Below are 25461 nucleotides of genomic sequence, written 5' to 3' on the forward strand. Positions count from 1 at the left end.
GCGTTTCTCCTGGTGCGTCTAAAGGGGTTGTTCCCCAGACCCTCTTTTATCCTTACTCACGGGATCTCAGATGTCAATCAGGTTGGGATGATGCAATCCCTCAACCAGCCCACTCTGGACATCTCCTGAGGGACTTCAATGAATAGTACAGTACTCAATACACAATTCCGTCTTCAAGAGACAATGGCCGTTATCCGTGGCTTTGTCTTGCGGAGGCCAGGACACATTCCAAGCCTTGTGTATTCTGGACGTCTCTCTGTCATTTCCTGGGTCCCAGACACGAATTAATAGCGATTCGGCCCCTCAGAGTTGTGGCACATTCGTAACAACATTAAGTACAAGGCGGTAGGTGATCATTAACTTCCTCTTGGTTAAGTAAATTCCACTAAAATGTTTATTACATGTGATTCATATAGTCCCATCCCCGCGTAATTTTGTGCTTTCTAGTAGCCTGTTTTTAATGAACATTGTATGAAAATTCGTTGATTGTATTCTTCTTTGATTCAGCTCAGACAAATTACTTATGCATTTGCAAAGGTGACCGCACACGTGTTGAAACCACACAATGTGTTAGAACTCTTACGATTTTAATATCAAACAAAAGTATAATTAATGTCTGCTGTGGTAGCTGTACAAAATCCAAAATAATACTTCTTATCAAGTAAACAAGCCGATCTATGTGAAAAGGTGGGAACACAGATCCGGCAATGTCACACAGCCAGTTTTCTTTCTATCTATCTCTCCCCATCCCTCACGATATCTTAGTCGCTTCACCAACTCACTCTCTCGCTCTCATTCTAGTTTCTCTTCCTCTCCCACACGCCCATTGCCTCACGCTCACTCTAGCGTCACCTCCTTCGCACCCTTTCCCAAGTGCATGGCCTTCCTCGCGCATTTGTCCTCGCCCGCTCCCTCTCACGTGCCGTGCCTGTCGCCCTCTTTCTCTTCGATGTCTCTTTCGCTCTCTCCTTCGCGCCCCCGGCCCTCGCGCTGTCTCCTGCTAGATCAATTTCTCTATCTCTGAGTGTAACGGTCCGTTCTCTTCAAATATAAAACAGGGATATTCTCTTATAGGAAGATAGTTCAAGTTGGAAGTGAGAAGGAAAACCTATAGTTAGAGAAGGGGGAGGAAAAAGAAGGTGACGGAAAGGACGGTTATGATGAGAACAGGAGTGGTTAATAGAGATGAAAATACACTCCATAATCAGGTAGTTTTGTCAGAACCGGGAAGTAGTGGTATAAGAGGGCGGGACGTGAGGCACAAACGGGATTTCCCTGGGATGGTGAGGCCAGTGATGCCGTCGGATCAGCTGTAAACAGCTGTTTTGTAACTCTAAGGCAACACACACACAGAACGAGGAAGAGTAAACAGTTGACAGGACTCTGATGAAGGGTTTCGACACGAAACGTCGACAGTTTATTCTTTTCCAGAAATGCTGCTTGGTCTGCTGAGTTCCTCCAACATTTCGTTTGAGGAAAAGAGTAAAAGGTCGACGTTTCTTGGTGAGACCTTTCATCAGGATCTGATTTTGTGCGTGTTGTTTTGTATTTCGAGCATCTGCAGATTTTCTCGTGTTCGTTTTGTAACTCTGTTCATCACATTGTTTCCGTTTCCCCACAAGTGGAGGATAGAATAGGAAGCATGAAGGTAGATGAATTGTAATACTTTACAACATTTATTATTAACGTTTCATTAGTTTAATGATCCGATTCAGTGGGTATTTCACCGCATTCTTTAGTTCCTCTCGGAATTTGCTCTGAGTCATGGCGTAAATACACGTGTTTGTGCAGGAACTGAGAATCTGCAGCATTGCCGCTGTGTGTTGTGTGATATAACGGGGATCCGTGAGAGAATTAGCAACAAAATTGTTTGAAATCCGTCTGTAGATATAAAATACCACCTGTGTTCCCCACAACAATATGAAACTACCGGTTATGCTAAAGAGCAAAACGATGGACTTGCGTCGGTTCTCCATTTCGCGATCTTTGTCATTCTCTCCACTCTTTTGTCCCCGGAGCCCCCTGCGGGCTCGACTGGCCGCTATAATCCGCCTGACGGTCAGAATATTGAACAGCAAAATCAGAAAGAATGGTGCACAAGGGGTTAAAACAACGTGAAACATCTCAAATGCAGCCCATGAGGGAGAGTTTACGAAGCTCGGTGTAGAAACACAGTACCAGGGAACACCATCAATTATTTCTCCAGGCTCGTACATAAAGCCCCAGGGGACAGTCTCCAAACAGGCCAGCACGCTCACTGACCCGATAACCACAGCCGCCGTTCTCTCGGTGCAATATTTTGTTTTCAGCTTCTCACAGCAAATAGCCACACATCGATCGACGGTGAAAGCGACAGTTAGCCAGACTGAGGACGCAGTGCTCGCAGAAATCAACCATTCACCGAGGCTGCACACAGGGGTGATGAGCAGGAACGATCGGGGAAAATAAATCAGAGCAGTCCCCCACAGCAGCGGTTGCGAGATAACGACCAGGAGATCGGCCGCTGCCATTCCCACCAGGTAGCGAGTCACACATTTGGAGAGGCCGCACTTTCCCCGGGAAAGGATCACAATCGCCACCACGTTCGCTGGAAGAGAGACAGGGAAGAGCAAGTTGAGAAAATACTGAGCAGAAGCCAATTCAGCAGTGTGAGGGGTTGCTGTAATATTTCCATTTATTGTTGCATTTAGCGGTGGGAGGGCCAAGAGAGGGAGGAGAGCTGGCGGAGACAGAGAAGGAGTTTACACAGTAAAATAAAGTCATTATGAACTAAATACAATTTTTTCCTCACTGATTAGCGAAATGTGAAGTGGCAGAGGAAAGCTAAAACGGAGTAGCTACCTCCTCAGAGTAAATACTGGATGGAACATTTCCTACCGGTGCCTTCAGCATCTCGTGTGTATGGAATTAATAAATCCGGTAACTGATGGCGGGATTCTTCCATTTGACAATCATCAACTGCCATGGCAATCCCTGTCAGCATCTATCATCCCGGTGTGTCTCTCCGTTCCTGAAATGCGGAATACCGGGACTGGAATGTGAGAGTTTAAACCAGCTAGAGAATCATTCACAGCATTGGAATTAAACTTCAAATTCCACCCGCGGCAGCTGACGTTACAACTTACCGGGAATTCCAAAGGCAGAAATAAAAGGATAGTAAACGTCCTGTACCCGCCAGATGACTGGATACACCATTTCACTGAGAATCTGTGACTTCGGTTGCTCCTGTATTCACAGCTCCAGCAGACAGTTGATGCATTCCAAGCAACCCTAATTTATACAGCGGATCTGTCTCCAGAGATACGGTTATACACCTCATTAACTTTCTTATTTACAGTTGCTTGAACAAACACTTTGATTCAATACCATTGTCTCTGTTGTAAATATTGGGGAGATTGGAGACAAATACATTAAAATTCGTTGTCATTACCTCAGCATCGTCTCTGGTGGAAATAGGCCGGTAGGTTTACTTTCAAAGACTGAGCTTTGTCACGAAGCTGCTACACTTACAGTTTCGGCCCGAAACGTCGTCACTACCTCCTCCCATAGATGCTGTCTTGCCTGCTGAGTTCTGCCAGCATTTTGTGTTTTTGTTTTTACACTTACAGTTTTCATCTTTTTGTTGGCTAGTTATTCATCTCTGAAAGGAGACCAGCGACACTAATCGATCCCTATCTCTGTCCCTGCAGTTTTCCATTTTGATCTGTCCTTCAGTCTTCAGCGTCTTCCTGGTCACGCACACACACACACACACACACACACACACACACACACACACACACACACACACACACACACACACACACACACACACACACACACACACACACACACACACACACACAATTGCATAAATGTATTTCAATGTTATGCCCTGCTGTACATATTATTTGTTATAAATTACTGTAAAGTGCACGTTCTGCATTTAGACAGAGACATAGCGTAAAGATTTTTACCTCTCATATATATGAAGAATGTAAGTACACTCTGAGCACACTGACTGGCACATGTTCAGGGAAGCTGCAACCGATGCCGACTCTACCAACTTAGAGGAGTACACGGCATCAGTGACCAACTACATCAGAAAGTGCATTGATGATGTTACTCTGTCCAAGACCATCACTATCCCTGCCAACCAGAAGCCATGGACGACCGTGGAGTTGCGTGCGCTGCTGAGGTCCCGCGACTACGCCTTCAGAGCAGGCGACAAAGCAGTTCCAACAACAAGGGTCAAACTGTCCCGAGCCATCAGAGGGCCAAAGCGTGCACATGCCCAGCTAATCCACAGTCACTTTTAGGACAGCGGCGACACGCGGCGCATGTTGAAGGGCATCCAGGACATCACCAATTACAAGACAACATCACCTGACTGTGCAGGTGATGCCTTCCTCCCAAATTCGCTGAATAACTTCCACGCCTGCGGAGACAACATCCCTGGTAGAGTTCTCAGAGGATATGCAGACCAGCTAGCAGATGCTGTCACTGACATCTTCAACATCTCCCCGAGCAGCGCAACTATTCCAACGTGCTTCAAGGCCGCCACCATCGTTCCCGTGCCGAAGAAGTCTTCAGGGTCCTACCTAAATGACTACCGTCCCGTTGCACTTACATCCATCATCATGAAGTGTTTCGAGAGGCTCGTCATGAGGCATATTAAGACCCTGCTGCCCCCCTCACTGGACCCCCTGCAGTTTGCGTACCGTCCCAACCGCTCAACAGTTTATGCCATTGCCACCACCCTCCACATGGCCCTAACCCACCTGGACAAAAAAGACACATACGTTCGGATGCTGTTCATAGACTTCAGTCCAGCATTCAACACAATCATCCCTCAGAAACTGATTGGAAAGCTGAGCCTACTGGGCCTGAACACCTCCCTCTGCAACTGGATCCTAGACTTCCTGACTGGGAGACCTCAGTCATTTCGGATCGGGAGCGGCATCTCCAACACCATCACACTGAGCACGGGGGCTTCCTAGGGTTGCGTGCCCAGTCCACTGCTGTTCACTCTGCTGACCCACGACTGTGCTGCAACACACAGCTCGAACCACATCATCAAGTTCGCCGATGACACAACCGTAGTGGCTCTCATCAGCGAGAACGACGAGGCAGCTTACAGAGAGGAGGTGCAGCGGCTAACGGACTGGTGCAGAGCCAACAACCTGTCTCTTAATGTGAACAAAACAAAAGAGATGGTTGTTGACTTCAGGAGGGCACGGAGCGACCACTCCCCGCTGAACATCGATGTCTCCTCTGTAGAGATGGTAAAGAGCACCAAATTTCTTGGTGTTCACCTGACGGAGAATCTCACCTGGTCCCTGCACACCAGCTCCATAGCAAAGAAAGGCCAACAGCGTCTCTACTTTCTGCGAAGGCTGAGGAAAATCCATCCCCCACCACCCCCCCCCCCCCGCCCCATCCTCATCACATTCTACAGGGGTTGTATTGAGAGCATTCTGAGGAGCTGCATCATTGCCTGATTCGGAAATTGCAGCATCTCGGATCGCAAGACCCTGCAGCGGATAGTGAGGTCAGCTGAGAAGATCATCTGCGTCTCTCTTCCTGCCATCATTGACATTTACACTACACGTTGCATCCGCAAAGGAAACAGCATTATAAAGGACCGCATGCACCCCTCATACAAACCTTCTCCCTCCTGCTGTAAGGGAAAAGGCTCCGAAGCATTCGGGCGCTCACGAACAGACTATGTAACAGTTTCTTCCCCCAAGCTATTAGACTCCTCAATACCCAGAGCCTGGACAGACACCTTGCCCTACTGCCTGTTTATTATTTATTGTAATGCACTTTATGCAGTCCAGTGTAGGTCTGTAGTCTAGTGTAGATATCTCTGTTTTTTTTTATTACGTAGGTCAGGCTAGTTTTTTGTACTGTGTCATGTAACACCATGGTCCTGAAAAACGTTGTTTCATTTTTACTATGCACTGTACCAGCAGTTATGGTCGAAATGACAATAAAAGTTGACTTGACTTGACATGACTTGACTTGAAGTAATGTAGTCAATACAATTGGAAATAATCAAGCAGAGATTGGAATAAAGGTACAATAGACAGACCGAGATCAGGAAGGAAACGTTAAAATGAGCACGTTACTAATGTACATACAGGAGAGAATCTGAAGATGTTGGCACTCCGGGGCTACACAAGGAACTCGGCTGAGTTCCCCCAGCATTTTGTGTCATGTTGATCATGTAACAGTCTTTAAGGGGTATCTGAAATCTGTAAAAGGTCAAAAGAAATCGAGAATAAATATTTCAATCTGCAAAGGAATGGGCAGAATGCTAAATGATACAAAAATACTGGAAATTGATCGATGAATAGGTGCATGGCGGCTGGAAATGAACGAGAGAAAGACAAGTGTGATGTGAATCGAGAGAGAGAGAGAGAGAGAGAGAGAGAGAGGAGAGAGAGAGAGAGAGAGAGAGAGAGAGGAGAGAGAGAGAGAGAGAGAGAGAGAGAGAGAGAGAGAGAGAGAGAGATCAAGCAGTCAGAAATGCGGCCAGAAACAAATGCATAGATTGCAGTATTGTGGTGTTCCTCCTGCATCTCCTAGTCTCTGGTACAGTGTGAGAGTGTGAGGTTCGTTCTGTACCTTCCAGTCTATGATACAGTGTGATACTGCACAGGACCGAAAGTATTGCAGATGGTTGTAAATCTTATCAGCTCTATCTTGGGTACTGGCTTACAGAGTGCTCAGGACATCTCTGTCTCAGAAAGGGAAAGTCCATTATTAAGGACCTCCATCACCCAGGGCATGCCCCTATCTCACGCTTACTATTACATAGGAAGTATAGAAGCCTGAAGTCACACATTCAGAGATTGAGGGACAGCTTCTCCTCTGCCATTCAATTCCTAAACGGACATTAAATCTTTGAACAAAAACTCACTTTTTTAATATGCGGTATTTCTGATTTTGCACTTTTAAAAAAATAATCCAAAATACTTATAATGTAATTGATTTCCATTTTTATTTATTATCATTATTGTTTTTAATATTCTTTATTATAATTTTCTCTTTTTTCTCCTCAGAATTATATATTGTATTGAACTGCTGCTGCTAAGTTAACAAATTTGAGGTCACATGCCTGTGAAAATAACCCTGATTCTGGTTCTGATTCTGAGAGTGCGGGGTTCATCTGTACCTGTCAGTCTGTTCTTCTGTGTGAGAATGGTGAGTTCATTTTGCATCGGTCAAATCACTCTGTAAAGAATAGCTTTCTGATGTTAGTCTGAAATCACCCTTTAACCAGTCTCCACATTTCCTTGTTGAGGGATTAATTTTGATGTAGCAGTTGGCATGCTACTTACCTCTACCCTTAATGATTCTGAACACTTTCATCATATCTCCTCATTACATGTCAACTTAGGCCAAATAGATTTAAATCTCTCAATCTTTCTCCATAGCACACAATCTGCATTACTGCAATGAGAGTCGTCGACCTTCTCTGATCGCATTTCAGTGCCTTTACATCCCTTAGAAAATATGGAGATCAGAATTGTACACATTTCTCAAGCCGTAGCCTCACAAGTGCATGAAACAGCTTAAGGAGACGTCTGCAGCTCTGAACTCCTCTGAGCGCATCATATAGCCCAGCATTGTATTAGTCTTCCTAATTGCTTCAGTATATTTCCCAGATGTTGATAGTGATGTCTTCCAGGAGACTCAAATACTTCGCATACAAAGCACTTTCTTAGTCAAGACCCGCATTCAATAAGCTTTTTGCAGAGCTGCTTGGAGTGTTCTTTTGTCTTCATGGTGTAGTTTTTGCCAGGATACTGACTACCAACAGCAGTGTAATTGTATTACAATCAATTGAAACACCTTAACTAAACATGGTGATCTCCATTTAACTGATAATGTAACTCCTAAAATCAATTGGCTGTACCAGTGATGATTTGGTGTGTTATATTATAGGGGGTGAATATACAGACAATTATTTTGTGTTTTATATCTGTAATTAATTTAGAGCATTTGTAGAGATCTGTTTTCAATTTGACAAAAGAGTGTTCTTCTGTTTATCGATTAAAAAAGGCCAAATTTAATCCACTGTGATTCAATATTGTAAAACAATAAAACATGAAAACTTCAAAGGGAAATGAATACTTTTCATAGGCACTTTACGGGTAGGGACAGTGATGGTGAAAGGGGAGGGAAAGAAGACACGGGGAGGAGTGGTCTCAAGATCCTCAGGTGTTCCTCCCAATGGGATAAAACACAAAAGGGGAAATATCAAAGAGAGATGAGAATGGAACACTGATTGTCATGAGAGATTTAATCAGAAGCAGATTGGGGCACCACTACATTGAGTACCTTTGCTCTGTGAGCTGCAACAACCACAATCTGCCAGTAACAACGCCTTCTAGTTCCATTTCCCATTCACATACTGACATATCAGTGCCTTACAGCTGTCTTAACCGGTGGCAGGGTGGTAATGGGGACAATCTGCCACTTCCTATCAAATGCTGCCTCAAATTGCCTCTGTCAACCAAATCCAGCTCCTGGCTTTTACATATGGCTTAGCTACGAAACCTGACAAACTCTTTCTAGTGACAGGGAGGGTCCAAATGGGTTTACTGGCATCATATAACTAACTGCTATGGGCAGATGGGGCTTTCACCCATGGTTGGCAGCTCATCTAGTGGAAGGAAAATTATGATCTGAAACCTCTACTGGCTTGTGGCTCGACCCATTCATGGGGAAGGCTTCGGGAGTAAACCCCGAGGAACAATCCAGAGCTGGATTCCCTGTCAGTCCGATGTTCAATGCAGACTGGCAATCCTGTGACACCGTTGGTGCCTGACCCCATCGGTCTCTGCCGTTGATCTGGATTCATCAGCTGTGTGGAGAGCAGGAGCCCCTGCATGGGCAACAGTTTGCTTTACGTATCGTACTACCCTGGCTTGCAAATTGGCTTTCACAGTGAAGGTACAATATCCATGGTCGACCCTGACCCAGCAGAGGGCCATCACTAACAAGTCTGTCCATGGCCTCCTCTACTACTACGATGAGGCCAATTACAGGTTAGATGAGCAACATCTCATATTCTGACTGTGTAGCCTCCAATCTTGACAGCATGAACATTGATTTCTCCAAATTCTGGAAATCACTACCCTCTGTTCCCCCCCCCCTCCCAAACTGCTCCTTTATTTCTGACTTTTCCCCCATTCTGGTGCCATTTAACCCCTTGACTTCTCCTCACACATCCTCATGACCTGCCCATCAACTCTCTCTGGTCCTCCACCTCCTTTGTGTCATCCCATTGTCTAACGTTCTGTCCTAATGGATTCCTTTCTCTTCCTCTCTTTGCCTTTTCTGCCTGTCACCCAGCTCCTCGCATCATCATCCCTCCACAAACAACACCCCCCACTTGGTTGTCCTCCTCCCCCCCCCCCCCACCACCTTATTCTGGCTTTTGTCCCTTTCTTTCTCATCCTGATGAAGGTTCTCACCCCGAAATGTCGACTGTTTGCTGAGTTCCTCCAGCATTTTGTTGTCTGTTTGCTTCAGTTTGTATATTGATTAAACTAATCAAACTGGTACAATGGAAGAAGAATTTGTGGAGTGGTCAGAGACAGTTTCTTACAGCAGGATCTTACCCAGGAACAGGACATTTCAGATGTAATCTGTGTAACGAGGTGGGAATGCAGAGAGATCTTGTGGTGAAGGATCCGTGAAGAAGTGATCACAATGTGTGGGAACTCCAGAGCCAGATTGAGGGTGAACACAAGGGTCCAGAACCAATGCCCTCAACCTAAATAAAGGCAATTACAGAGATGTGAAAGTGGAGTTGTCTGGGGCTGATGGGGTAAATAGGTGCAGGGACAGGTCAGTGATGAGCAGTGGTGAAGTTTAAGGAGACTGTTCATAACATTCAGCAGACGTTAATACCGATTAGACAGAGGGATCACAGAGAGCAAAGAACCTTCTGTGGTCAATGAATTTCAAGGGAAATATTAAATCAAAGAGCATATAAAAAGGCAAGGGTTGGCAATAGAAAAGAGGGTCAGGATTTTTCCAGGAATCAGTGATGAGACAAAAGCTAAAACTAATAAGGAAAAAGCAGATAGGTTAACTCAATAATTTGCATTAGTGTTCACAGTGGGGACACAGCAAACATCCCACAGATATCTAACGGTGACATTTCAACATTGTGCAATAATATGTAACAATCACCATCAGGATGGAGAGACTAATGGGACTAAAAGCACTGGAGGGTTTCACAGGAAGTCTGGAGAGAAAGTAGAGACATTGAAGTCTGTCAAAACTCACTGTTACTGAAAGGTCCCAGTGGAGTTGAAAACCATTGTTGAAGAAGGGTGGAAGATAAAAAGCAGGTGACTGTAGTCCAGTTAACTTCACTTCAGCTACTGGAATCTATAATGTGAGAAGAAATAACAAGTCATTTAGAAATGTTTAATGTCAATGAACTAAGCCAAGAGGGCTTACAGTCAGATTCATACAGCACAGAAATGAACCCTTCAGCTCAAATGGTCCACACTGACCAAAGTTCCCATCTGAGCTTGTGGTCAGTAACCCCCTCACCACCACATTATGAACAAGGCTATCCTCCTCCTTGTACCATTTCCCTCTATTTGACACATATCCTTTAAAACCTTTCCTTCCCATCTACCTGTCCAAGAACATTTTCAATGTACCTGACTCAACCATTCTCCCTGACAGCTCATTCCATTTACTGACCAGCCTGTGTGTGGAAAAGTTGCCCTTCAGGTTCCTATTAAATCTCATCTCAAACCAATGCCCTGCAGTTCTTCATTCCCCAACCCTGGCAAAAACATTGTTATCTTTGACTCAACCCAGGCCCCTTACAATTTTATACACCTCTGCAATATCACTACTCACTCTCCAACATTCCAAGGAAAATCATCCAAAACACTCCACAAATCAGTCCTTCTAGATCCAGTAACATCCCCGTAAATCACCTCTGCACTCTTTTCAGCTTAATGGTGCCAGTCATATAGCACGGTCACTGAAACTAAACACTATTTATGAAATGCATCCAAACCAACGTGTTGTACAACTGCACCATTTCATCCCAGCTTCTATATTCGGTGCCCTGACTGAAGGCCAGTGTTCCAAAAGCCTCTTCACCACCCTGTCCATCTGGAACCTGGTTTTTGTCCCTGTAACCCGGGTTACTGAATGTTAAGTCATGTTTGACAAACATACCAGAGATTTGAGACTTTACAGGGAAAGTTGGAGAAGTTGTGATTTTGGATTGTCAGGAGCCATTTGTCAAGGTGCCACATGAAAGGCTGGTGCACAAGACCAGATCTCAGTACTGGGAAGGAAGTGTGTTAATATTGACTGAAGACTGGTTATCATACTGAGACAGAATAACAGGTCTGATTCAGGCTGGGATGATATAACTACTAGAGTGCCCCAGCAACCTGTTCTGTCAATGTTCTGTTTTGTCAATGACGGGAATGTGGTATGGACATGTTCTGATTGGACATTTGGTCTCTACAACAGGATATGAGGAAGCTGGTGAGTTGGATACTTGGTTAAAAGAGTTTAATGTATTAAGTGTGATGGCATGTGGTAGAAATAATTAAAATTCACTAATATTTATATGGAGAAAAATTGTAAATGGAAGAAATAGAGAGGGGTCGAGGTGTTGCCTGCACAACAAAATAGAGACGGGTGCAGTGAGGGGTTCATAAGACCATGTATGACCAAGGTTCAGAGGTGAATGGTTCATTGACATTTATTGCTGGGGCATTAGTGCAGAGAAACAGAGAAGTGTTGTTAAAGTGTCAGACAAATGCATAATGATGGATTTTGGGAAGTTAAAGCAGGTCAGGACATACCCAGTTAATGGCAGGGTCCTGAGGAGTGTTAATGAAAAGATAAACCTGAGGCACAGGTAAATAGTTCCTTGAAAGTACCAACACAGGCAGACAAGGTTGTGAAGAAGGTGCACGACATGCTTACCTTCATCGGCAAAGGCATTGAGAGGAATTGGGACATCACATTACAGTTCTACAAATCAATAATTAAACCACACCAGGAGTACCCTGTGCAGTTCTGGTCACTACGAGAGGAAGGATATGATTAAGCCGGAAAGATGCAGAAATTATTCACAGGAATGTTACCTGGACTGGGGGCTTGAGTTACAAGAAAAGATCAGACTGACTGGGACTGATTTCCCTGGAGTGAAGGAGGCTGAGGGGAGAAATGCCAGAAGTTTATAAAACTATGAGAGGTGTAGACAAGGTAGACAGTCAGAATCACTTCCCCAGGGTAGAAATATCAAATATGAGAAGGCACAGCTTTAAAATGCCAGAGTGAGAACTTAAAAGTGATTTTCAGGCCAGGTAAGATTTCTGTTTCCATACAGAGAGTGGTGAGGGCCGTGTTTTGGTTGCCATGGGGAGTCGTGGAAGCAGATACGATAATGACATTTAACAGGGTTTTAGATAAGCCCAAGAATGTTCAGAGAATTGAAGCACATTAATTATACGCAGGCAGAAGAGACTTAGTTTCATTTGACATCGTGTTCAGCACAGACGTCAAGGGAAGAAGGGCCTGCTCCTGTGCTGTACTGTTCTGTGTTCTCGGTGAGCCTCAGTGACGGGGGATTCTTTAGCCGGGGTCACAGACAGGTGTATCTGTGGCAAGGAGAGAGACTGCATTACCTCCCTGGTACCAGGGCCAAGGATGTAACTGAACAAGTACAGGCCATTCTGAAAGGGCAGGGTGAGCAGCCAGAGGTCGTGGTCAATATTGGTTCTAACAAAAGAGACAAAAAGGCCTACAAAGAGACTTAGGGAGTTGGCGAAAAAGTTAAGTAGAGTCACTTGGGGGGATGGTGGGGGTAATCCCAGTGTCACCTGCTAGCGATGGAAAAAATGAAAAGGTGGTACAGTTATATGTGTGGCTAACAAGCTGGTGCAGAACAGAGGGTTTTAGTTACATGGTTCATTGAGTTTTTTTCAGGAGAGGAGATGGGAAGAGTGAAAGGTCAGTAGTGGCACTGACGGATGTGGATTAACACAGAAAGTAAGTCCAAATAGATAAATTACAGTGTCTCAGTAGCACTACAAGTGCACAGATAAACAAATATTAGAAGTAAGAGAAAGAATAAAAAGTTACCACAAACAGTCTAACATGAGGGGGTATCATCACTTCCCCGGCTACAGGTTGACTCATTACAGAGCCTAATGGCCCAGTGTAAGGATGACTTCATACAGCGCTCCTCGGAGCAGCGCAGTTGTCTTAGTCTGTTACTGAAGATGCTCCTCTGTTCAGCCAAGGAGGCATGCAGAGGGTGAGAAACATTGTCCAGTATTGTCAGGATTTTCCGTAGGGTCCTTTGTTCTACCACGGCCTCCAGTGTGTCCAGTTTGACTCCTATAACAGAGTCAGCCTTTCTAATCAGTTTATTCTCAGATGGCATCACCCGTGTTGATGCTACTGGCCCAGTACACCACTGCATAGTTAGGTCAGGTTAATGAGGACATTGGCACCGAGGGGCTGAAGTGTGTTTGTATCAATGCCGGGTGTGGAACAGTTAATGCAGACGTACTTAGAGCCTGGATTAGTACATGGCACAGTGATTCAGCCATTACAGAGAAGGGCAGGAGTGGTAGCTACACATTCCAGGATCAGATTCAGACAGTCCAGAGGGAGGTGAATGAGGCTGGGGAGCTGTACTGCTGATCAGGCAGAATGTCACAAATTCAAGGTCATCCCAGAGGCTCATCCAGTGAGACAATGTGGGTGGAACTCAGGAATGAGAAAGGTGAAATCGCTGTGATGGGATTATACCATAGGGCTCCCAATAACCAGTAGGAGCGAGGAACAGATATTTTGGCAGGTTATGGACTGATGTAAAAATAATGGAGTATCTATAGTGAATAATCTCCCCAGAGTGACTGGGCCTCCCTTACCATCTGAAACTTGGATGGGGCATTATTTGTTAAGTGTTTTCAGGAAGGTTTCCTGAAACAGTATGTAGATGGGCCACCAGGGAGGGAGACATTCTTGACTTTGCCTAGGGTAATACGGGACTCACCAGATTGTGGCAGGAACAACCAGTGTTCAAAGAGGAATTAGACAGGTCCTTCAGGGAAAATAACCTGCAGAGCTGTGGGAACAGAGTAGGGAATGGGACTGTGGAAATGTTGTAGCAGGATTTGGTATAAACTTGATGGTTCAAATAGTCCAGATCATCCCAGAATGATCCTGTGACCACTAATAGTCTAAAAAAATTATTCTAGTCTCCAGTCAATCTTCTAAGCTCCTGGTTGGACAAGATCAATTGTGTAATAAGGACACACTTCTGTAAAAACACTGACACCATATTCCAAGCACACAGCTGCCAGAGCACAGCACTGACCAGTGAGGACAAAGACCAGTACAACACCTGACTCGCTACTACAAAGTTCAAAGCTGAAAGTAAATATTATCAAAATACATTTCTGTCATCATACGCAACCCCGGGATTTATTTTCTTTTGGGCATACTGCTGGTTTGTTAGAGCTGTTGGACAGGGTATAAACTAATTTGGCAGGGGCGTGAGAACTGGCGTGAAAGAAGTCAGGATAGTACAGATGGTAAAGAAAGAAAAGATAGCATGCAGTCACACTGTCAGGAAGAGCGAGCAGATGATAGGACATAACTGCAGCCAGCAGAGAGATGCAGAATCAATAAGCGTAGCAAATCCAATACTTGAAGTGTTATACCTCAATGCACAGAGTATAAAAATTAAGGTGGATAATCTTATTGCCCTATTATGGATTGTCATGTATAATGTGATCAGCACAGGATCACAGCTGAAAAATATTTATAGTTGGGAGCTAAATGCTCAAGTTAGACATATCAGAGGGACAGGAAGGTAGGCAATGGGGATGGTATGGCTCTGCTGGTAAAGAATGGTATCAAATCAGTAGAAAGATGTGACATAGGATCAGAAGATGTTGAATCATTGTGAGTGGATTTTTTTTAAAAACTGCAAGTGTAAAAGGACGTTGATGCAGTTATAAACAGGCTGTCAACAGTTGTTTGGATGTGGACCACAGATTACAACTGGAAATAGAAAAGGCAGCTCTAAAGGTCAATGTTATTGGAGATTTCATGGGAGTTATGGCAGATTTCAACATCCAGGTCAATTGGGAGAATCAGGGTGGAAATAGATCTCAAGACAGTGAGTTTGGTGAATGCCTAAGAGTTGTCTTTTTAGAGCAGTTTGTCGTTGAGCCTACTAGGGAATCAGGTATAGTGGATTGTGTGCTATTTAATGAACAGGAGGCAATTAGGGAACTTCAGGTAAAAGAGCCCTTAGGAGGCAGTGATCACAGTATCACTGAGTTCAACTTGAAATTGGACAGGGAGAGAGTACAGTCTGACATAGCAGTGTTTCAGTGGAGTAAAGTTAGTAACAGTGCTATGAGAGAGGAGTTGGCTAAAGTAAATTGGAAGGAGATGCTGGCAGAGATGGCAGCAGAGCAACAATGGCGAGAGTTTCTGAGAAAAATGAGGGAGGTACAGGATAAATGTATTCCAGAAACAAACAAATACTCAAATAGCAAAATAGTACAACAGTGGCTGACAAGGAAGTCAAAGCTAATGTAAAACCGAAAGGCAGGGCATAAAACAAAGAAAAAAATAGTCAGAATACAGAGGATTGGGAAGCTTCTAACACCTTACAGAGAGCAACCTAAAGAGGATAAAGATTAAATATGCAAGCAAGCTAGCAAACATTATCAAAGCGGATAGTTTAAGCTTTTTCAAGTATATAAAACATAAAGGAGAAATGAGACTGGATATTGGACTGCTAGAAAATGAGGTCAGAGAAATAATAACGCGGTGTGGGGGAAGGAGATGGCAGATGAACTAAATGAGCAATTTCTATCAGTGGAAGTTACTAACTGTGTGCCAGATGTTGAAGGGTGTGAGGGGAGAGAAGGGAGTGCAGTTATTATTGTAATAAGGAAAAGGTGCTAAAATCACTGAAAGACCTGAGGGTATACAAGTCACACAGACCAGATGAATTGCACCCTAGGGTTCTGACAGAGGAAGCAGTAGAGATCGTGGTGCCATAAGTAATGATCTTTCAAAAATTATTGGACTCTGGCAAGGGGACCGGAAAATTGCAAATGTCACTCCACTCTTTAAGAAAGGAGGGAGGCAGCAGAAAGGATATTATAGAGCAGTTAGCCTGACCTCAGTGGTTGGGAAGATGTTGGAGTTAATTGCTAAGGATGAGGTTATGCAGTATTGGAACAACAGGACAAGAAAGGACAAAGTCAGCATTGTTTCCTTAAGGGAAAACCTTTCCTGATAAACCTGTTGTAATTCTTTGAAGAGATTATATGCAGGATAGATAAAGGGGATGCAGCAGATATCATATATCTGGACTTTCAAAAGGCTTTTGATAAGGTGCCACACTTGAGGCTGCTTACCAAGTTAATAGCCCATGGTATTACAGGAAAGTTACTGACGTGGTTAGAGCATTGGCTGATTGGTAGAAGGCAGCACGTCAGCAATTGGGAAAAAAAGGATCCTTTCCGTTGGCTGCCAGTGAGTAGTGAGTGGTGTTCCACAGGGGCCGGCGTTGGGACCACTTTTTTTTAATGCTGTATATCAATGATTTAAATGATGGAATAAATGGCTTTGTTACAAGTTTGCAGATGACAAGAAAGGCAGGCACTGTTCAGGAAACAGGAAGGCTGCAGAAGTACTTTGTCAGATTAGGAGAATTGGCAAGATAATGGCAAATGAAATACAAAGTTGGAAAATGCATGGTCGTGCACTTTGGTAGTAGAAATAAATGTACAGACTGTTTCCCAAATAGGGAGAAAATCCAAAAATCTGAGATGCAAAGGGACTTGGGAATCTTTGTGCAGTCCAACCTAAAGTTAACTTGCAGGTAGAGTCAGAAGTGAGGAAGGCAAAAGCAATGTTAGCATTCACATCAAGCGGTTAGAATACAAGAGCAGGGATGTGATGCTGAGACTTTATAAGGCATTGGTGAGGCCTCACCTTGAGTATTGTGAAGAGTTTTGGGCTCCTCATCTAAGAAAAGATGTGCGGGCATTGGAAAGGGTTCAGAAGAGTTTCACAAGGATGATTCTGTGAATGAAACAGTTATCATACGAGAAACATTTGATAGCTCTGGGTCTGTACTCACTGGAATTTAGAAGGATGGGGGGGTGAATCTCATTCCGAATGTTGAAAAGCCTGGACTGAGTAGATGTGGAAAGAATGTTTCCTCTGGTGGGGGAGTCTAGGACTAGAAGGCAGAAACTCAGGATAGAGAGGTGTCCATTTAAAACAGAAATGCGGAGAAATTCTTCAGCCAGAGGGTGGTGAATTAGTGCAATTTATAACCACAGGCAGCTGTGGAGGCCACGTCTTTGGGTATATTTAAGGCACAGCTTAATAGGCTCATGATTGGACATGGCATTATAGATTACTAAGTGAAGGCCAGGGAGTGGGGCTGCATAGGGAAAAAAGGATCAGCCATGATTGAACGGCAGAGCAGACCTGAGGGGCCGAATAGCCTAATTCTGCTGCTATGTCATACGGTCTTACTCAGTAAATCCAAGAACCACAACAGAAAGACCGCACCCAGCAGGGTGGCCAAATAACCAATGTGCATACGACAATAACTTGTGTAAAAACAGGAGAGAAAATAATAATAATAGTCATAATTAAATAAATAGAGAACATGAGATGCAGAATCCTTGAAAATGAAGTGATAGACTGTGGGAAACAGTTCAGTGGTGAGTTAAGTGAAGTTAAATGGAGTTATCTCCACTGGATTTGGTTTAAGGTGACACTAGTGAATCTCTTTTTCTGGTAAATGAATAGCCTGTAACTTCCCTTTTGACTTGGAGGCAATTTGATGTTGCAGAACCAAGAGAAGGCAGTGGGCCCATCACTGAGAGTGAGGAAGACCCGAAGCAGGATGCTGAGACCAGAGATTCAGTGAGTTGGTCACACCTGAGGTTAGGCTGCAGATTGTTGTGTGACCACCACAACGGAAAGGGGAAGAGACAGACAGAGTATTGTTTCCCTGTGGTTGTGACCCTCAGCAACATGTACATTCCTTTGGATACCCCTGTGAAGATGACAAACCAGAGACAGCAGCCCACCAGGTCGGTGATACTGAGACCCCAGACCGATGCCCCGCGGGAGGAAAGGTCAAGCAGAGCAGTGATGACAGCAGACTCACAGTACAGGGGATGTGCAGGAGATTCTGTGGCAGCAACAGAGATGACACAATGGTGTGTTGTCTCCTGGATACTGGGGTTAGGTTCATCTCGGATGTGCAGGATTTCCTAAAGATAAACTTGCCTGGTTGAGTCAGTAGAAAGGAAGCCAAACGCAATGTTAGCACTCAAAATGAGAGAACTACAATACAAAAGCAAGGATGTAATGCTCAGGCTTTATAAGGCATTGGTCCGATCACACTTGGAGCATTGTGAACTGTTTTTGTCCACTTATCTAAAAAGCTACATGCTCGCATCGGAGAGGGCCCAGAGGAGGTTCACAAAAATTATCCTGGTAACAAAGGGGTTAATGTACGAGGACGTTTGATGGCTCTGGGCCTGTACTCTCTGGAATTTAGAAGAATGAGGGAATCTCATTGAAAGTAATGAAATATTGAAAGGCCTAGAGTGGATGTAGGGAGGATGTTTCCAATAGTCTGGGATCACAGGGCACAACCTCCGAATACTAGGACAAACAGTTGGAACTAAGATAAGGTGCAATTTCTTTAGTAAAGGGCAGTGAATCTGTGCTGCCTATGTCAGGATGTTGTTCATTGACTAGAGCTCAGCGTTTAACACCATCATTCCCACAGTCCTGATCAATAAGCTACTGAATCTGATCCCTCTGCAAATGGATCCTCGACTTCCTAAAAGGGAGACCATAATCTGTGCAGATTCGTGATAATCCACATAGATTGTGTGGCTTATTGATATCAATGATTCTGGGGTTGAGAGGGTAAACAGCCTTAAGTTCTTCGGCATCAACATAACCGAGGATCTCACGTGCGGTTTGGTGATAATATCTCCCCCTCGCTAATAACCAGCACTGGTGTATGCTTAGCTGACTGTTCTACACCCTCTATACCCATGACTATATGACTAAGTATAGCTCAAATGCATTCTATAAATATGCTGGATGCAACTACTGTTGGTAGAATCTCAGATGGAGATGATTGGACATACAGGAGCAAGATATACTGCTAGTTGAGTGGAGTCACAGCAACAACCTTGTGCTTAATGTCAGTAAGACAAAAGAGCTGATTGAAGGATGGGTTTTGCTAGGGAACACAAACCAATCCTCATAGAGGGATCAGAAGTGGAGAGAGAGAACAATTTCAAGTTCCTGGGTGTCAATATCTCTGAGGATCTAAACTGGTCACAACATATTGATGCAGCTTCAGTTTAAAGAGGGTAAGACAGCAGAGATATTTCATCAGGTGTTTGAAGATATTTGGTTTGTCACTTTAAAACTCTCAAAAACTGCTACAGATGTATTTGAGATATGTTATTTATGTTATTTCTGTTTTTGCACTATATTTAATCTACTTTGTATGTACATAATATACATATCCATACACACATATTGTAATTTACTTATTTTTTCTATGTTATCTTGTACTGCATTGAACTGCTGCTGCTAAATTAACAAATTTCATGACACCTGCCAATGATAATAAACCTGATTCTTGTTCTGACTCGTAATTCAACCCCACAGATGGATGTGGCCAAATCATTGGGATTACTTAATGTGAAAGTTATTGATTGTGTGGAGGAAAAGAGTGTTTGAGAAGGTTAAGAGATCTGTCATGATCTCTTATTCCTGGCAGAATGGTGCAGCAGACAGGATGGGCCAAATGGCCTAATTCTGCTCCAGTGTCTTATGTTCCGATGGTCTCGGAGCAGCTGCCGGACATTTCAAAGGTAAGGTTGAGCAGCCGGACATCGCAGTGGACGGTGCATGTTGGTAATAACAAAGTAGGGACGAGGAGGGATGTGGTCTTGTGCAGGGAATTTGGAAAAACAAGACAGAAACTAAAAAAAATAGTAAGATCTGTATTATTCCCAGTGCCATTTGACAGTGCAGGGATATATAGAATGATACCACTGATGAATGTGTGGCTGAGCAGCTTGTGCAGGGGGCAGAGATTCAGTTTTATCGATCAATGGGGATAACTTCTAGGAATGATTGACAGAAACTGTTCACTCCCCAGGGTCTTCATGGGAAGCAACAGGTTCCTCCCTCCTAAAACTACAGGGAAGAGTTTTAACATGACAGTTTGGAGTTTTAAAGAGGATCTGAAGGGTGAGGTGATGGAGGTGGATAAAATTATGTGAGACATACAGAGGTTAGAGAGACAGAGACAGTTTCCCTTGGTATGGGTGTAAAACTAAAGGGAATAGTTTTAATGTGAGAGGGAGGAGATTTAAAAGGGAGCTGAAGGGTAAATATTTCACACAGAGAATAGCTGGTATTCCAAATGAGTTGCCAGAGGAGGTGTAGGAAGCAGAAACACCCGAAGTCTCTGTTCATGAACACTTCTCAGGAACCTGTCATTTGTGTGTTCATCCTGCCATGGCTGAACTTCCAGGTGCTGGGTCCATTGTTGTTTTCCATCTGTATTAATGATCTCGATAAGAACGTGTTAAACTGGATCAGCAAGTTTGCAGATGATACCAAGATTAAGGGTATGATGGACAGCAAAGGCGACTAGCAAATATTGATGTGGGATGTGGAGCAGCTGGAAAAATGAAGGAGGTTACATTGTGGAATACACTGCCTGTGGTGGTGGTGCAGGCTGGTATTTAAGGACCATCTGGATGAGCATTTGAATCACCAGGGCAGGGTAGGAGACAGACCAAGTGCTAAGTTAGCAGAGACAGATTCTTGATAGTTGGTATAGACATGCAGAAACTGCTGACTGTGAAAGTTCAGTGGGAACCTGGAACACAGACTTCAGGATGGACTTACCTAAAACATTCAGAACTCAGGATGAGGGATTTACAAGTTATTAATGGTCAAATAGTGAACCGACCTCCTCAAAAAGCTACCAAAATAATCCCATTTCCTGTGCACCAGTAACAGTACTTTCTAAGGGAAATTGGTAAAGTCCTCTGGTTAATATTAGGAGAGATGGCTGACAGCTTCGTCACAGTGGGAGGGTACAAATATCTTCTCAGAGGGAAAGAGGTTCACCGGAGCAATCTCACAGCTGAGAATGAAGGTAACAAACCCCACTGCAGTGGAGGACTGCTGTGTCAGGGTTGTACAGGATAGAAACAAACCCTCTGGCTCATCACATTTATGCTCCTCATCATGCACAGCTATACTCATCCTACATTCCTGCATTAGTTTCATATCCCTCCGGGCCTTGCGCAACAAAGTACCTGTGCATGTGTCTCTAATATTGTCACACAGTTCCCTGTATGTGGCATCACAGGTAGACAGGGTTGTGTGTTCCACTTGCCTTATCGGCCAATGAACTGCCTCTCATTAGAATTGTACAAAACTGTTTAAAGACAGATTTAAAGTTGATCTGAAGGGTACACACTTCACACAGAGAATAGCTGCTATCCTAAATCAGCTGCCGGAGGAGGTGTGCGGGCAGAAACCCACAGAGTCTCCGTTCATTAAACCTTCCCAGGAACATGTCATTCACTGTGTACATCCTGCCCTGGTTGAAACGCCCAGAATAGAGTCAGTGATTTATACAGAACTGAAACCGTCCCTTCGGTAAAACTCATCCACGCCGACCAAGCTGTCAACCTGAACTCGCCCCATCCGTCTGCATTAGGCCCGTGTCCCTCTCAACCTTTCCTATCCATTTAACTGTGCAAATATGGTTTAAATATTGTACCTGAGGCAGAGAGCCGGTGCGGTGAGGCGCTGTCAGACACTCACTGTTCCGTGGGCAGGAAGAGGAGAGGCCGATTCCCACAGTGGAGCCGAAACCCCAACGAGACCGACTCTACCATCTCGGACTTACAGCCCCGTACCTGCACTGAACAGTTTCCAAGGACACGGTGTTGTTGAAGGTAGAACCTCAGTTACGCCAGCTAGTTGTGTCATGTGACGTAAATCACGTGATAGGGCGGGGCGGAGGACGCTGTCAATCAGTCAAGTCAAGCAAACTTGCGAGCGTTTTGAATTGAATCGGTATGGGGTGGGGGGGGGAGGGTGGATTTTCAGGAACGGTGAGTCTCCCACCCCCACCTCCGAGAATTGACTGTGTTATAGACTGTAATATTCACATTTTAATTTGACTCTTCGGTCTTATAAATACTTAATGTTTCTAATTTGTATACTTCTGTTTGGATAATATTTTATAATTTTGGGTAAAAAACGTTGAATCAAGATAACTGAACCCTTCATGAAAAAAAAGCGTCAACGAAAAATATTGCCAAAGCCAAAATTTTAACCCATAGTAAGTTGTTATCACAGTGCGGATATGTCACCATATAGTTCAAAGTTCAAAGTAAAATTTAATTACGTGTACATACACGTCGCCACATTCAACACTGAGATTCATTTTCTGCGGGCATTCTCAACAAATCTATAGAACCGTTACTTTGAACTGTAAATATGAGGAACTATCATCTGCAAACAAACAGTGCAAATGCAGAAAAACAAAGAACAATAAATAATGAGCATGAAATAACAATATAATATATTCCTTAAGTGAGTCTGAAATGAGAGTAGCTGTCCCCTTTTTTTCAAGCCCCTGATTGCTGAGGGGCAGTAACTGTTCTTGAACCTGGTGGTGTGAATCCTGAGGTACCTGTACCTTCTACCTGATGGCAGCAGTGAGAAAAGTGCATTGCCTGGGCGGTGAGGATCTTTGATGATGGACACTGCTTTCCTATGGCAATGTTTCATGTAGATGTGCTCAGTGGTTATGTATGTTATACCCGTGATATTCTGGGCCGAATCCACTTCCCTTTGTAGGATTTTCCACTCAAGGGCATTGGTGTTCGTATACCAGGACGTAATGCAGCCAGTCAGCAAACTTTCCACCTCACGTTTATAAAAGCTCACCAAGGTTTTCAATGACATGCTGAACCTCCGGAGAGTTCTAAGGAAGTAGAGGTGCTGTTGTGGTACCTTCGCTGTAATATTTATTACATGACAGATCCTCTGAAAGAGTGGCATGCAGGAATTTAAAGTAACTGACCCTCTCCACCTCTGATCATCCTTTGATTACTGGCTGATGTACCTCCAGTTTCTGCCTCCTGAGGTCTACAATCTGTCCATTGGTCTTTCTGACATTGAGTGAGAGGTTGTTGTTATTATGCCACTCAGCCAAGTTTTCAAACTCTCTCCTATATGCTGATTGATCACCTCTTTTGATACACCTCACAACAGCAAACTTGTAAATGGTGTTGGAGCTGTACTCAGACACACAGTCATAGGTGTACATCCGGTAGATCTGGGGGCTAAGCACAATTCCTTGCGGTGCTCCTGTGCAGACAGAGATTATCAGGAGCTGGTTTAACCAGTCCGAACAGACTGGGGTCTGCAACTGAGGAAATCCAGGATCCAATTGCACAAGGGGGTATTGAGGCCCAGGTCTTGGAGTTTACTGATTAGTTTTGAGAGGATGACGGTGTACAATGCTGAGCTGTAATCAATAAAGGACATCCAGTTGTTTGCATCTTTGCTGTCCAGATGTTTCAGAGTTGTGAAAAGAGCCAACGAGACAGCATCTGCTGTTCCTTCGGTAGGTGAGTTGGAGAGAATCCAAGTCACCGTTCAGACAAGAGCTGATATGCTTCAACAGCATCTCAAAACACTTCATCACTGTGGATGTAAGTGCCACCGGGAAATAGTCATTTACACAGGTTAAGACACTCCTGGATTGCGATATGGTGCTTAGAAAAATGGAAAGCTATGTGTAAAGCCCAGGTTGTTGTAAGGTAGGGACAACCTCGGCACAGCTTTGTGGGCCGAAGGCCCTGTATTGTGCTGTATGTTTTCCATATTTCTTTTTTTGTAATTTTTTTTGAAGTTCATCATCAAACAAACATTTCCATAAGATGTATTTCAGACATTGTACATATATATTGTATAATCATATATATCATAAATCTCCATAAAGTATTTATCTCAGGTATACACTTATAGAAAAGAGTGGAAAGAAATAAACAAGCAAAAGGGGGAAAAAAACTATGTACAAGTAGGGAGTGAACTTTTCTTTTTACAACGTATTCATTGATCTGTGAGAATAAAATCAGGCCTATGAGGCACTATGTAGTTAAACCATTTTCCCAGTATGAATCAAATTGTTCCAGCTTATGATTAAGAGATGCTGTTATCTTCTCCATTTCGTAAATGCCCATTGTAATTTCCATCCATGCAGTTAAAGTTGGGTTCTCCTGTGATAACCATTTCCTAGTAAGAGTCTTTTTACCAGCCACCAACAGTATATTCATTAAATATGTATCTCTTTTCAACCATTCTTGAGGTATATATCCAAAATATATGGTCTTACTCTCTAAGGGTATTTCACTTTTAAAGATGTCTTGTAGGGCATTGCGTATTCCACTCCAATAGTTTTTGATAACAGGGCAGTCTCATAAAATATGATAATGATTTGCATTTTGATTTGCAAAATTTCTCCAGCAAACAGGGAGGTTACTATCATAATGGGATTTCTAAGAGGGTGTAATAAAATATATTATCAGGTTTTTCCATACAAACTGCCTCCATTTCTGTGAACTGGTACACTTTCATTGATACCTCCTTATTATTGTCCATTCTTCCTCAGATATAATTATCACTCCTTCCTTCTCACATTTTGTTTTAATGCATGAAGTCAAATGTATTTTAAGATTAGACAAGCCCTTATACATGCTTGAAATGATTCGACTGTGGCGACCCAATTCCTAGCGCACTCGAACCGGCTCACTAATAGCCAGCGCACCGGCACAAAGACCAGGCCCGCAACAAAGGGGGTTTGTGAGTACGTGCCCCTTACAGCATCTGCGCCCGGGGAAGGCGGAATGAGGGAGGCTTTAAAGCAAGACTGTGAAGTTCGAATAAATTCTTCTTTAATTGCAGTTTACCGACTCCGTGTCGTTATTTTAGTGCTGCGTGTAGCACATCGCTACAATTGGTGACCCCGACAGTCCAAACGATTTTTGGACTGGAGATAACCGACGCCGCATCTGTTCATGCGGTTTCGTTGAAACTGCCAAGCTTCTGAACGCTGCGACCTCACCTATGGTTCCAGCAAGCAGAAGCCCAATTCCACGTACGGCAGATAACCTCAGAGGACACACGTTACTACTACGTGGTGAGCTCCCTCGACCAGGACACAGCGGCCCAGGTTGCGGAGTTCGTGCAGTCTCCCCCAGCGGACGGCAAGTACACGGAATTCAAAGCCCTGCTCCTAAGGACTTTCGAACTCTCACGGCGTGAGCGGGCTGCCCG

At 43.9% G+C, this 25461-nt stretch overlaps 1 protein-coding gene across 8 annotated transcripts; it reads right to left on the bottom strand.

Moving 5' to 3' along the window:
• Positions 1-570: 570 nt before the first annotated feature.
• LOC140717781 (probable G-protein coupled receptor 139) lies at positions 571-22061 on the bottom strand. 8 transcript variants are annotated; one of them, XM_073031500.1, is made up of 6 exons: positions 21890-22061; positions 10288-10392; positions 6123-6236; positions 3126-3288; positions 2878-3010; positions 571-2587 (listed from the first exon to the last, which is right to left on the bottom strand). In XM_073031500.1, the coding sequence occupies exons 5-6, from the start codon at positions 2981-2983 to the stop codon at positions 1683-1685; spliced, it is 1011 nt and encodes a 336-aa protein (XP_072887601.1). In that variant the 5' UTR covers positions 2984-3010; positions 3126-3288; positions 6123-6236; positions 10288-10392; positions 21890-22061; the 3' UTR covers positions 571-1682. The 8 variants fall into 8 exon arrangements, with proteins under 8 accessions (XP_072887601.1, XP_072887599.1, XP_072887597.1 ...); XM_073031498.1 differs by having other exon boundaries at positions 2878-3031; XM_073031496.1 differs by adding an exon at positions 9615-9769 and having other exon boundaries at positions 2878-3288.
• Positions 22062-25461: the final 3400 nt, after the last annotated feature.

The sequence above is a fragment of the Hemitrygon akajei genome, chromosome 28 (assembly GCF_048418815.1).
Source record: "Hemitrygon akajei chromosome 28, sHemAka1.3, whole genome shotgun sequence".
NCBI classification, from domain to species: domain Eukaryota; kingdom Metazoa; phylum Chordata; class Chondrichthyes; order Myliobatiformes; family Dasyatidae; genus Hemitrygon; species Hemitrygon akajei.

Coding starts and splice junctions, on each gene's coding strand:
- LOC140717781 (XM_073031499.1), bottom strand. CDS start 2,983: ATGCTGACAGGGATTGCCATGGCAGTTGATGATTGTCAAATGGAAGAA. Junction 2,588..2,877: donor ACGAGATGCTGAAGGCACCG/GTAGGAAATGTT, acceptor TCTCTCTTCCAG/CGAACGTGGTGGCGATTGTG.